This window comes from Crocodylus siamensis, chromosome 2, assembly GCF_052110815.1.
Source record: "Crocodylus siamensis isolate JL-2025a chromosome 2, ASM5211081v1, whole genome shotgun sequence".
Lineage (NCBI taxonomy): Eukaryota > Metazoa > Chordata > Crocodylia > Crocodylidae > Crocodylus > Crocodylus siamensis.
Window position 1 is genome coordinate 31,941,900 of NC_143396.1, and position 14,789 is coordinate 31,956,688.

At 43.3% G+C, this 14,789-nt stretch overlaps 1 protein-coding gene across 7 annotated transcripts in view; it reads right to left on the reverse strand.

Annotated features, from left to right (window-relative positions):
• The window catches only part of PROM1 (prominin 1), a 110,435-nt gene that overhangs the window by 65,490 nt on the left and 30,156 nt on the right, over positions 1–14,789 (reverse strand). For all 7 annotated transcript variants that reach the window (XM_090035631.1, XM_090035628.1, XM_090035632.1 and 4 more), the window contains exon 3: positions 5,225–5,283. In XM_090035631.1, the coding sequence (XP_089891757.1) occupies positions 5,225–5,283 (59 nt within the window). The remainder of the gene's footprint in view (positions 1–5,224; positions 5,284–14,789) is intronic.

Sequence of the window (14,789 nt, forward strand, 5' to 3'; positions counted from 1 at the left end):
CTGTTCCAAACAAGTTCTTACCAGTAGTTTGCATATTTCCCTAAAGCTATCAGAATTACTTTTCTTGACACACCCTACGATTCTGCTTACCAATTTAATATAGCAATCCAAAAATAAAACAAAATTAAAAAAAAAAAAGTCGCTCATGGTCATTATGTGATGGACAAGCACAGTGGAAAGTCATGAACCCTTTCATATCACTTCTGCCAGGGAATTCCTTACCCCTATCCTAAAGACTGGTGCAGAGCCAGGTGTACCATCTCCTGACCTGCTCCGTGATTACCACCAATCTTTACAGAACCCCTCATGACCTGTTGCACAACTCCAGAGTTCCCTGAAATAGTTTGAAAACCACTATATAAGCACAGCCCACTTTTTTTGCCTCCTCTTCCGTCACTCGTAGTTCCCAGCTTATATGAAAAATTCTAGCTATAATCCTCAGGAACACGATGCTGCAATTTGTACTGTTGAATTTTTTAATTACTTTATTACTCCAGGCCTCAGGGTCATCCCAAATCTTCTTTATGTATTCCAGCTTTTATCTGTACTAATAAGGTCTCCTAACTTTATTCCGTAAGTAAATAACTTGCTGCTATTTTTTGAGCCAAGAACGTAACATGCATATTTTAAAAAGTACTCCCACACCAATCCTTGAGGATTTCCCTAGAAGCCTCTCTTCAGCTAGGTAGCTTCCCCTTTCAGCATTTTCAGTTGTAGTCGCCACTTCAGCCAATTCCTTACCTACTTTGTAATTCTCATAATAATCCCCATCTCCCCCATCTTCCACTGTGTTATCTCAGCAAATGCTTTTGGGGAGTCCAGACAAAGTACATTTACCACATTCCCCTTATCTTTCTTCTGACAAAAATAACTCAATTATTAGAATCAGACTAACCTGCCATAATCTATCTTTGGCAAAACCATGTTGAACTTTATCCCATGTTCCATCTTCCTCCTTTTTCCTTTCCCTTGAAATTTGTTCTAATGTCTTACATACTATTGAGGTTGGACAAGCAGATAAGTTTTTTCTTCTTCTTAAATACAGATAACATATAAACACTATTCTGACATTATACACTGCCACTCTTGAGAGACAAATAAGTTTATCTAGTGGACACTGTAAATATGATTATAGCTGGCAGTGGTTTCCAGTTCTCATGAACACAATTCCAGCATTTAGAGCAATATGGAAACACTCAGATTCACAGTTATCACTCACAATTAAATGGCTTCATTTACAGTTCTCACTAGTAAGCCTGTGAGAATAGGGAAGTATTTTATTTGCATTCGGATTTGGCCAATTCAGAGGACAGTTATTTGATTCAGCAGTGAGCAGAGCTTCTGTGAGCTTGTGGCAGAGCCCTCCTCCCCACGACCACACAGTGCAGGGCAGCAGGGATCATCCCCCCCACTTGGCACCCACATGACAGCTATCCTATGGTGTGAGCACACCATGGCTCAGCAGGGCGCTGCGCGTGGTCTGGGAGCTGGAGCAGCTCCAGCAGTCACCTGAAGCATGGTAACGCTCAGGCCCAGATCCCAGACCACATGCCACACCCTGCCAGGCCACACTGTACCTGCGCGATGGAGCCACGCAGGTGCCAGGCGGGGGGGGGAGATCCCTGCTGCCCCCCACTGCCCCCCACTTCCTGGGGGGGGCGGGCACTGTCACAAGCTCCCAGAGGTCCTGATCTCTGCTGCTGCAGTCAGTGAGTGGGGAGCTTTTTAAGTCCCAGGATGCTAGGGCCAGGCGGGGATGGAGACAGGCAGGCACAGCCAGAGGAACCAGAAGAACCTGCAGCCACCCAGCTGTGCCTGCCTCACCCCAACTGATCCGAATCTCCAAATCTTTTCCAAATCGATTTGGAGGCTTTGGATTTGACTCAGACCTTTTAATGGGTCTCCCGAGTTGATTTGGATTCAGAGATTCAGCCACCGAATCTCCTCCAAATCGAATTGGCTACTGAAGCTTCACACAGCCGTATTCACTAGTTCATGAAATCCATGCTCTCAACTTCATCTAACGTATACAGTGGTTTTTCTGCAGTCTTTGAATGCACTGTTAGCACCCAAAATAACTTGTGGGTTTGGTAACAGCTTGGCCTAGCTTCAAGAGAGGAATGACACAGCCAAACACTATACCTAGGCTATCAAGGTACCACAACAGTGATTCCCAAACTAGGGGTGACAACTCTGAGCTGCAGTGCAGCAGTTGGGAGTCCCCACAGAGCAGGGGTCAGCAATGTTTTTGGCCAAAGTGCCAAAAAAACACCCCAACCTCGACCCATACCTCAGCTTGGTGTGCTGGATGTGCAAGGGATCCAATCCTTGTTGCAGGTGATGGAGGCACACGCACCACCAGGTGGATGGCAGGGGAAGAGCCAGGGTTGTGCTGCCCCAGGCCCCTTGATAGCCGTGCGCCCTAAGACTCATGTGCAACCGCCGCTGTGCAGCCAGTGCCAGGGCTCCAGACCCTTGTGCAGCTGTTTGCAGCCTGCCTGCCACCCACTGCAGCTGCCCAGAGCTCAGGCTGACTGTAGCAGGCAGCCAGGAGGCTGCAAACAGCTGCACTGGGCTCCAAAGCTCCAGCTGGGCTCTGTGGCAATGGCAGCTGCATGCATACCTCAGGGTGTAGCAGCGAGGAAGGGGCCTGGGGCAGCACAACCCTAAACCCTTCCCTGCCATCCACCCGATGGCATGCGTACAGCTGCTACTGCCACAGAGTCTAGCTGGAGCTCAGTGCAACTGTTTGAAACCTCCTGGCTGCCTGCCATAGCTGGCCTGGGCTCTGGGCAGCCGCAGCAGGTGGTGGGCACGCTAAAAACAGCTGTACCATGTCCAGAGCACCTGTTAAATGGCAGTGGTGGCTGCACACACACACCTCAGGGTGCACAGTGAGCAAGGGACTGGGGTTGCACTGCCCGAGACCCCTTCCTGGCCATGTGCTTGAGGCATGTGTGCAGCCACCGCCTCCGTGAAGCCTGACCAAGGTTCTAGAGCCCGGTGCAGCTGTTTGCAACCTCCTCGCTGCCTGCCACATCTGACCCGGGCTCTAGACAGCTGCTGCCTCCCACCCCTGGCTTGCAGCCTCCCTGTCACCTACTCTGAGCAGCCTGTGCGCCATGGCCACTGACAGTTGCCCAGAGCCCAGGCCTGCTGTGGTGTATCAAGCAAAATTACCTTGAGTGCCGTGCTCTGGCACACATGCTGGGAGTTTCTAGCACCTGTCACAGAGCCTTTTATTTCTCTGAGTTTGCAATCACGCCCTCTGTTTACAGTTAACAAGAATAAAGCTTTAGCATGCCTCAGCTGCTCCATAACTGTGCCTGTACCCATAACTGCTGCATGGCAAGAGCTAACCTGGGGCAGCTCCTCCCTAAATGAAAGAGGGCTAAGTTGCCCCCGTTTGGCTCTCACTGGCCATGTGACAGGGGCATCAGTGAAGCAGCCACAGGACAGTCACTGGAGAGCTGAGGTGCAGCATGTCCACAGTTATCAGAGTGGGCCCTCATGAACTGCGGTAACAGCCCCTATCCTAAACCAAAGCAACATAAACCTGTTTCATTCTGGGATAAGCTGATGTGGTTTAGCACTCAACCTAAGGGAAGAGTGGGCATAGGGACAGTTTCCCACAGAACAACTGACACACAGCAAGTCACCGCCCCTGCTTACTTGTCAGTGCACAAATAACATAAGTATGGGGATCCATGAAATTATCCAAGTTGTGTCACGACTGGAAAAAAATTGGGAACTGCAGTACTGGAGCCATACTCTCATTCTCAGAAAGACAGGACAGCACAAAGTACCTTCCCTCTTCAAATCCTATGATGATCAGTTTGGCATTGATGTGAGCCTAGTGACCATGTACAGAGTTCCATGCATCCATCTAAACATACAGACCCATAAACCTCATACCTAGGCATGTACAAGCTAATAGATAGTACAAAGTACTGTGTCAACCATTTTGGTCTCAGCCAAGGGCCATATTACAAGAACTCAACATGTGATGATGTCTAAAACAGGGGCTATAGTGTTCAGGAGTGGTTCAAAGGAACACAAACCACTGTTGTACCTGAATTGGATTATTTCTTCCACTGCTACTTGCTAACTTGAGTGTACAGTGTAGGTATACTATACTAATCGCAGAGGGAAGTCTAACTGGCAGCCCACAGCTCCTGACCAGCCACCACTCTTCCCCTCCCCCTCTTGGTGCAAATGCAACAGCGGCTGGAGTCTTTGGGTTTCCCCCTTCCTCCTCCAGCTGCTGCCTCCCACCTCTGTTCCAGGGGTTGTGTGCTGGGGGTTGGCAGGCAAGATAAGCAGTGCAACAGCTGGAGGGGCGAGGAAGCACCTACTGTAGCAGTGACACGGGGTGCCTGCATGGGTGCACAGATGTAGCAGGAGGTGGGAATTGGAGGAGTGTCTACTGGGCCTAAAGCTCAGTGACCCATGCCTCAGTGCAGCCTGCACAGTGTGCAGCGCGTAGGAGCCTAGAAGTAGGACAGCCCTGTTTGTAGGGAGAAGATTGGAAAATGTGTTTAAAGTGATAGGCACTTCTCAGAAACTGAAAATATTTATCAGTGGAACAAGGGAATTCAGCTTTCTGGGGGTAATGGCTGAAATCTCTATGTGAGCTCAGCTTTCTGTGTAACAACTGCAACTAGCATGGGAACTCAACAATTACGGTGTTCTGTTTATATAATTGTGGATTAAAATTTTTTATTTAATTATTTATTTTACACACAGACTTAAGTCTCTTTGTAACAATCACATTATAGCTGGAATACTAAATAAACTCTACTAAACCTACATTCATACAAATTTTATTTTTTAATAAATATTTGCAAACAATCTTGCAATTGTGTGTATAAAAAAAGCAATATTAGAAGCACTGCAATCCTATATTTTCTAAGAAGGAATGGGAACTCCTTGTTCACAGTGTCTAGTAACAAGTTCCATCCAATTTTTTCAAAACATTCTTGGCTTTAAATCTTTATTTCAAGTAAAAATAAGATGCGTTTGCTTCTGGTGCTCTCTAGCATTTTAAGAAGTTTTCCGGTTTAAAAAAAAATATACCACCCCTCCCCCGCAACAACCTTGTACAAAGATATTCTCAGATACAATTTTCATCTTATAATATATTCTCTACTTAAGACAGATAACTGAAAACTACAGCTAAATTATTATTTCCAGTAGCTTATGTAGATATGAATGGACAAATTACCTTCTGATAATCATTCTGTATGTTCCCAAACTTCTGCTGTGCTAGCTTTCTGATGACCTCTGAAAATAAGAAAGAGCATTTCTGAGTTTCAGACAACATAAATTACTAACAATTTTTCTAAATGATACAGCTAGGTATGACTAATTAGATAAGAGCCCTGTTTTATTCTGGAATGAGGTGATATGGTTTTACATTCAACCCAAGTGTAGGGTGGGCGTAGAGACAGTTTATCACACAACAACTGACACATGGCAAGTCACTGCCCTGCTTATTTGTTAGCGCACAACTCAGAAGTGCCATGAGAATGCCAGGAGACAACCACATTAACCTACTTGGTAGTGAGAAGCCTTTTTTTTTTTTTTTTTTTTTTTTTTTTTTTAAAAGGAGTTGATCCTAGATACTGGAGAGGTCATTAATGAAAAAAAAAATCAAATAGTAAATTACCTATGAACTACATACAGATGTGGACAATTTTAATTCACTGTTTATAAGAGGTTCACCATCTTTGCTGGAAAAATGCTACCTATTCAGCAAATTACTATTTTTAATCATAACAATACCCTCTCAGACTATGTAATTGGGACTCATTTCATGTGGACATTCAACACAATATCTGCAGAGCTAGGGGAAGGGAGCCATAAACACTGCACTAACAATGCATGTAAGACAGGCCTGGGCTTAGTCTAACAAAAATGGAGGTTACTGGCACTTGGCTTAAGCTACGTTAAGAGATCCTGCAACTCACTGGTTTTGTTACCTGGGGAGTGTGCTGAGGGAGGGTTTTCCTGCATCTTGCAAGTAGATGCAGCCCTTAGGACTGGAAAAAAAAAAAAAAAAAAAAAAATCAAGGTCTTTACTAAGGTAAGAATTTATAAAGCTGTAGATCTTACTGTTTTGCTTTGGGTGTGAAACCTGGACATTGTACAGGCATGATTTCTAGCAGCTGGAGAAAGGCCACAGTCATTTTGTGCTTCCTCCTGCTTGTCAAAAGGCTTAGCTGAGTTTCAAACACTGACATACTGCAACAAGCACTAAAATATTGATGATGAAGGCATAGGTCTTTCAAACAGTGAGGCCATGCTTGAGCAGCTGTTTTAGGCAGAAAAGGGAAGAGGGGTCCACAAGTGAGGCTAACCGAAAAAACATTCGGCAGACCTACTTAAATGCCACCTTGTTCAGAGCAGCTAAACTGCTTGATTTTTCCATGCAGCTGGCAGTTCCAAAGAGAGTGTTGACCTTTTTTAGTAGGGAGTAAGAACCAACTGTAGGAAAAACATACCAGGTTGACAAAGCAGCCGTAGCAGAAGTTACGGACCATGCATCTGCCACAAGATTACTGATGTCATTACAAGGAAGGCATTTAAAGTTTTTTTTGTCACAAACAGGCTTAGTGAGTCATATCTGCATTCATTCCACTGCTAGGACTCCTTCAAATGGCTGCCTCCTTAGGCTGGGATGATCAGATTTGATGGGCTTTAGATGCTTTAGCTAGGTCACCCCTCATTCTGGTGGTAACAATTAGCAATAATCAGGCTTATCACCAGGGATCCTATTTAAAAAAAATCCCCAATTTTCAGTTTTAAAAAAGGCACCCCAAATCCACATTTTTCCATGATTAAAATGAAACACCACTATATATCTCCAGCTAAATAGAGCTCTCTCTCCCCATCTCTATATGGATAGATCTATCTATCTAGATTTATAAATCTATGTGGATAGAGCTATCTATATCCGTTGCATTTCATTTAAATTGCATAAAAATGTGGATTTTGAGTTATGTTTCTTTAACCAAAATTGAGGATTATTTTAAAATCAGAGAAAACCAAGATCCCTGCTTATCACTGCTGCGTTGAAAGGCCGCCCAAGATGGGGAAACATTCAGTAAGGCACTACACAAACACAGAACGGCATATGATTTACACTGCATACTACAGTCGATGTGCGAATATGCAAACTAGTATTAAATCAGAAGCTAGACTGCTTCCAGTATCTGAACTGGCTGGTCTGTCTCTACACTCCACTGCAACCTGAAGTGTCGACATGGGCATAAACAGTCCTTGTCCTTAAGACATTAAGATCGAAACACACTCACCTGAGTGTGTGAAACCAATGATTTCTCAGTCTGTGAGAACAATGAACATACCAAGTCCAATTCATATTTCACATGTAAAACTAATAGAAAAGGATTGTGAAAGTTTGGTGTCCTCTGTTTCCAAAGTAACTGGATCACTTTTTGTTTATGACTGACCAGATATATGTACCGTTTCATATGACCAGTAATCTGAGGCTTTAACATAGAACACATTTTATCACCAGGGTTAGAGAGATTTACCTTGTAAGACTCCTTACAATATTAATTCCATTAATGCTTTACTCAGGGTCTTTTCTGATTTCATCATGCATGTAAGAGGCCATCTGCCCTAGTAGATTTATTGGCTGGGTTTAACTATTAACTATTACATCACCATCTTATAGACATTAACACATCCCTAAACAGTTTCGTAAGGGGAAAAGCCCACACTTTTCCTCCCTTTTATAATTGGTAAATTAGTTTCTAAGTACGACTATTCAGTGTTATAATGCTCTGCTTAATAGTTTCATAGATTCCAGGATTGAAAGGGACCTGAACAGATCATCAAGTCTGACCCCCTGCCTTGGGCAGGAACGAGTGCTGGGATCCTAATACCCCAGCCAGACATCTATCCAACCTCCTCTTGGTGCTCTCCCCTGCCCTGGGGGTCTTCATGTTTCATAGATTCCAGGATTGAAAGGGACCTGAACAGATCATCAAGTCTGACCCCCTGCCTTGGGCAGGAACGCGTGCTGGGATCCTAATACCCCAGCCAGACATCTATCCAACCTCCTCTTGGTGCTCTCCCCTACCTTGGGGGTCTTCATCTCCCTTGGGAGCCCAATCCAGAGCCTGGCAGCCCTAACAGTAAAGTAATACCTCCTGATATCAAGCCTAAACCTGCTCTCAATCAATTTGTGGCCGTTATTCCCTGTTATCCCATGTGGTCCCTGGAGGAACCAAGCCTCACCTATTTTCTGCTGGTCCCCCCTGGTGAGTTTATAGACGGCCACCAGATCCCTTCTCAGTCTTCTCTTGTGGAGGCTGAATAGATTCAGGCCCTTTAGTCTATCTTTGTAGGGCCTGGTCTGCCCCCTGACCACGTGAGTGGCCCTTTTCTGGACCCTCTCAATGCTAGCCACATCTCTCGTGAAGTGCAGCACCCAGAACTGGACACAGTACTCCAACTGCAGCCTGACCAGCGCCACATGGAAGGGAAGGATCATCTTCCCTGGACCTGCTTGTGATGCATCTGTAAACGCACAACAAGGTGCGGCTAGCCTTACTGACCGCTTTCTCGCATTGGCAGCTTGTGTTCATCCTAGAGTCAATAATGACTCCAAGATCCCTTTCAGCCAGTGTGTTGTCGACAAGGGTATTCCCCAGCCTACAGGTATATTGCAGGTTCCTTCTCCCTAGATGCAGCACCTTGTACTTCTCCGTGTTGAATTCCATTCTACTCTCATCCACCCACCTCTGTAACCCATCTAGATCTAGCTGGATTCTGTCCCTCCCCTCCAGTGTGCCCACTTCTCCCCACGTCTTTGTGTCATCAACAAATTTGGACAGCATGCTTTCCACACCCACATCCAGATGGCTGATAAAAATGTTGAACGGTGCAGGCCCGAGGACTGAGCCCTGGAGAACTCCACTGCCCACATCCCTCCAGGTCAAAAACAACCTGTCCACCACCACTCTCTGGGTGTCACCATCTAGCCAGTTTGCTACCCATCTGACTGTGTAGGCATCAATGCCACAGTTGCCTAGTTTTTTGGGGGGTTTTTATGAGAATGGGGTGAGAAACAATGTCAAAGGCCTCTGGTAAGTCTGTCTCTTGGAACTATTCAACACAAAGGCACGGTAAAAGAGAATATCAATTTAGCACTAAGTTCCTAAACACTAGGCATGTCTACATGTTCACTTTAATGCACATTATCCTATTTTAATGTGCATTAAAGTATCACAAAAAACTGTGTGCTTTCACTAAAATAGGCTAATGCGCCTTTTTCTGGTACCTTACAATGGACGTCCTAAATTTAATGCACATTACGGAAAGCGTGTTAACAAAACATGTAGACATGCTCATTAAGTACCAATTAAGTGACTCTGTGTGTGTGTGTGTGTGTGTGTGTGTGGTGCGCGCACACACACACACACACACACACACACGCTCTCGAAAAATGAATTACATTGGTATAACTCTCGTAAACAGAAAGAAAAAAAAATCAGTGAAGTTGTAGAAGAAAATTACTTTTCCCCATCATGCACAGGATATTATGCCCTAGGTCTTCAAGGTAGATGCCTAGCTTTAAGCATATACATAGCCATCATTACTTCAATAGAGCTACTCCTGTGCTTCATCACAGTAAAAAATAACATTAATACCATATACATCATGAAGCTACTAACCATTTTAATATTGTCAAAGTGTTCTCACTAACACATATTCTTGTTTTCAGTTACTTAGCATAAATATAACTAAAGTATTGAGTAATCCCATCAATTTTAAAAGTTAAAACACATGCTTACATGCGTTTCCAGATTCAGGTCCAGGGGACTATGGTTATGAAGGGGGGAGAGACTATGTCAAATAAGACAAATTTTGCAACATGTGGAATATGCGACTTCTAGCCCAAACTGAATGCATTACCATTATTGCGACCCAATTTTTAATTTTACGTCATGACTTAAAGTTTACAAGCATCTACTCCCTGGTTTAACACAACAGTCAGTGTTCAAGGTCATAGTCAAGCTACAGTAATTTCATACTTACACTGAATGCAGCAACCCTTGTTAATTTAATAGCAATTCCAATTGGAAGTTCAATTAATTATCAATAGTTTGAATTAATTTTATGGGGCTGACCTAAAGCAATGCACAGTCAACTGGTGTCTCTCCATTGACTTTCCAATAGCATTGGGTCTGAACTGAAGGAGAGTTTTCCTACTCCCCCATTTGTAATTCTAAGGCCCTGGATCCACATCCGTTTGCAGTGCTACAAGTTCCTCGGCACTCTGCATCAGCACATAACTTAGGAGTTCAGTGGAGGTGTGCACATATTCAGAGCTCCCCAGCTGGAGCAGGTATGCTGGCTGGCTGGTCAGGGGGCAAGAAGGGGCTGGTTCCTTTGCTCCTCCCATCCACTTCAGTGAATCCAATCTATGACACCAGGGAAGAGGACACTGGGCAGGCTGTCACCCTCCTGTGGAGGGCAGTGTATTAATGTCCTGACTCTGGAAGACTGACAGCTGCTTGACAGCTCACCACACTCCTGGCAGGCAAGGTTCCTGCCTATGTCCTTAGACGAACACAGCTACAACCAAAAACCCACTGCACTGCTGGATGCTTCTGCTCCTTAGCTAACTGCTTGACATTCCACTGCTTGCCAATCTCTTCAGCTGGGTGCTCTTGTTCCTTGACTCTTGAAATAGCAGCTAGTTAAACCAGCTGAAAGCCCTTGTGCAGGGCCATGTGGTAACAGAAGAATCCAGTGAACAGGCAGCTGCAGAGGCAGTAAAGAGGGACCAGTCCTCTGACAAGGTGCTTTCCAATGGAAACTTCAACCCGTCCTCATGAGAAAGAAAAGGACTCCACATGAATAAAACCTCTCTATCCAGATTCCTGCAGAGGATGGTCCTGCTGCCTGGTGATACCCATGACAAGGGTGAGATTCAGAGGAAAAAATGTTTAACTAGAGGAGAGCAGAAAGAATTCCCAATTTCCTCCCAATTTAAAATTCTTTAGCAGCTAAACATACCCCTTTTCACTCTCCAGAGTCCACTGGTTTATGGACTCTGAAGCCAGTAATATAGTTTGTTCTTCTCCATTAGACAGATTAGGGCTACACACCTGTCCCTGTAATGGAATTAGATCATTGAACTATTTATTACCCTGACATCTCTTTAGAAAAATCTTATGGTCCTCTTTACTTGAATGTAATTCCCAGGCTATATCTAGTTGGAATATTCAAGTCAGGCTTCCTATTCATACAACTCCAAGTCATATAGTAACAAATTAAGAACAGAAAGTTTCCTGTTCTGACACAGCAAAATGGCTATTCACTTATATTAAAGAATTAAACAAATACTTGCTTATGCTCAACACATTGGTCACATCTTGGACAAAAAAAAAAATGTAGATCCCTGGTAGCTATTTCTCTCAGTTACAGGACTCTTAGAAACCATGTCAGCAGAATGACCTTTGTGTGCATGCCCTAGGTCAGAGCTGAGATCAAAGGCAAAAATCTCCCATTTCTCTATCAAAGAAACTGCCTAGGTCTGGCAGACAGAGTGCTAGTTGCAGTCTGGTGCATTTCTTGCAGGAAAGATCTTGGTTCTCTCTCATAAATAAATTTTCTGTGAAATATGGACACTCCACTTGGCTATAAGCTCATTTATCGAACAATGACCTTCAGGTTCTCAGTTTTGAATTGGCAACTGTGACTGCCTCGGGTGGAATGAGAGCAAGTTACTGAAGAGGCCTGGCTAGGCAGCAATACATTAGCAACTACTTAGCTGACAACTGCAGCTTTTAAATAACTTCCAATATTCATAGACTTTGAGGGCTGTTAAAAATAATAAAAACTCATACAAGTTGCAGCATATCACATCTGAGCCACAGCAATTAGAGTGTTTTATACTAAATTCACAAAAAACAATGATTACAGTATCACAGATGTTATGGTGCCACAAACATCAAAATGATCCAATACTCAGGGTATTTGATTATATTAAGGATAAGAGAAACACAAACCTTTTTAATTAATCAAAACACGGACTGCTGCAGAAGTCAAGCATTTCAGTTTATTGAGTAGTGAGGCTGAGTTGCTGTATCCTGACCCCAATCTATTGCTCTATCACCCGTATATCCACCTTACTTTCCTTAATCTGTTCCAAACTACCCTATAATTAGGGAATTACTGAAATCAGGGCAGCTGCCCCCTGATTTCGTGGTCCGAGTTTTTGCAGCAAACCACAGTGGGTCCCCCCACCCCTTTGGCCAAGGGCCCCCAGAAGTCCCACTGCTCCCCAGAGATTGACAGATGACCATCTGTCAATCACGGGGTGGGGAGGAGCGGGGAGCGTTGGCCAGAGACACGGTGGAGCCCACCGTGCTTCATGGCGAAAATCTTCCATCCCTCCCCATCACTTTGGGATGCCAGGCCTTCCCATCTCTGTTTGCAACTCCCTTCCTCCTCTCTATTTGCTGGCCATTTCCCCACTTTTTTCCAGGAACCAGGCTTTTTCCAAAGGGGACCTATAAATTCATAGTTTCCATGAAAATCACAAAATTTCAAACTTGGGAGGTCTCTACCTATAATAAAACAGAGCAGGAAATACTGTTCTGCTACTGTTTCATCACCAACATACCCCAGATTGTTCTGGATCTCTCTTTTCATACTAGAAGCAGGAAGTCAGAGGGGCAAATCAAATGTCACTGGTTTTATAATGACATAGTCCAGATTAGCAGGTGACTTAAACAGGCCCCTTTTCTCACAAGCAAATCTCAACAAGTTTCTGAAAAGACAACATTATTCCTAAGGAAAGAGTCCCATTTAAACATCTGAAATACATACAAAAAGTTCCTTATTTTTCAGAAATATAATTGGAACCATGGAAATTATAGATACACAATGGCCTTGGAGTCTGTTATTAACCAAGGAAAGGAATTTGACAATTTAAATCATCCTCTCCCACAAAACATCCTCAGTCTACAGATGCCAAAAGTTGGTCTCATTTTCTCACATGCAGAGGCTAGACACACACATTTAAAAAAGTCCAAGGGGGAATCAATCTAAGTTGTATGGTTTTCTGTAAGTGGCATAGTTTAGATTGGCAGTGAACAGAACATACATTCACCCTTTGAGTGGGGGCAAATTTTTAGACCAGTTTCTACCATTTCTGTGTGTGCTCAACTTCTGTTCTGTTATGGATATAGACCGGTTTCTGAACACGTATACTGGTAAAAGCGTAATGTCTGTACCCAACTACCACCATTTATACAGGCTCTGCTCTCCAATAGATAGAAAAAAAAAAAATACTAAGAACAGCTTGGGCAGAAAAAAAATATTAAAAAAATTAAAAACTAACAGTATTGATTGCTATGGGACACACGGAATAATTTTTTTTTCCTTTGAAAGTAACCTATGCGGAGACTTTCTTTACTATAAAGGAAGTTTTGTTCCTGCTGCAAATTTGCAAAAAGAAAAGGCTGCTGGTAAGAGTTTCTGCCCAGAAATCTGCAATGAATTTGCATACATCAAGAAAAATAAATTAAAATAATTGCATATAATTTATGTAAGATACTTAAACAAACTATGCTGTTTACAGCACAGTAGTTACTCATCACCATCTATTTTGTCTGTAGTGGCTATCTGAAGTTCTCTCTAATCCACCATCTGGTAGGCATTTACAACAGATGAAGGGCAAAGGTTCAATTCTGCATGCTGTACAGGATTCTCTGTTTTAGCCAACTGCAGATAATGATCAATGTGTTGATACGTCATGGCGCATATTCCAGGTGTACTGGATTTGCATATTAATACAATTTTACATAATGTTTTTAAAATAGATATAATGAAGTGACACATTTAATTTACGTGTCTGATTTCCAGTTCTCCCCCCTCCTTCCAAAAATGGTCCAGTGCATTGTAAAGTAAACTGAGGAGAGCGAATTCTGCCTTTATACTCTATAACTTGTGCCTATGGCAACATGAAGACAGATAATTGGGAGTGACACAGTGGAGCTCTGCTGGTACTGGTTTTTAATTACTTCAACAACTGGCTTTTTGGCAACCATATTGTGATCTCTCAGAAATCCTCCTCTGCATTCTCCATTTTTCTCCAAGGGATGGAAAAAACCTCATCATGCCATGGTTACAAAAGCACTGTACATCACAGACTGACTTAGCTCAAATGAAGTCTGATTTATTATTCTTATTTATTTATTTTAAATATGTATGTTAAAAATATGTGTCATGCTTTTACCAGCTAAGCAGTAAGGGGAAGGCAAATTGCCTTTTCCTTAGAAAATTCAGAACATATGTGTTTTCAATTGAAAAGGGATGGTTGTCTTTTTGCATAGATTGCTTAAATGTGGCACACAACAGAGTTTATAGGAAACATCCTCCAGGAAAACTCCCAGGAAACTGAAAGCCTAATTTTAGGAGACTTTTTTTTAAATGGAAACATAGGCCGGATAGGCATCTGGCTGGTGTCATCTGGCCCCAGCACACTTCCCTGCCTAGGCAAGGAGTTGCACTCAATGATCTGTTAAGGTCCTTTCTGACCCTAGCATCTATGAATCTATATATACACACACACACCCACTGTACAAAGAAAAGGTTTTGCAGGATTTCTGAAATGGAGTGGCAAGAGAGGATTAATGAAGGCATAATCTAATTAATTTTCCCTTGCCCATCCCCACTTAAAATTTCAATATTATTTCATTAAAAAGCTGGGAGAGGGAATTCAGTTTGCATTTCAGAAGCAAGAT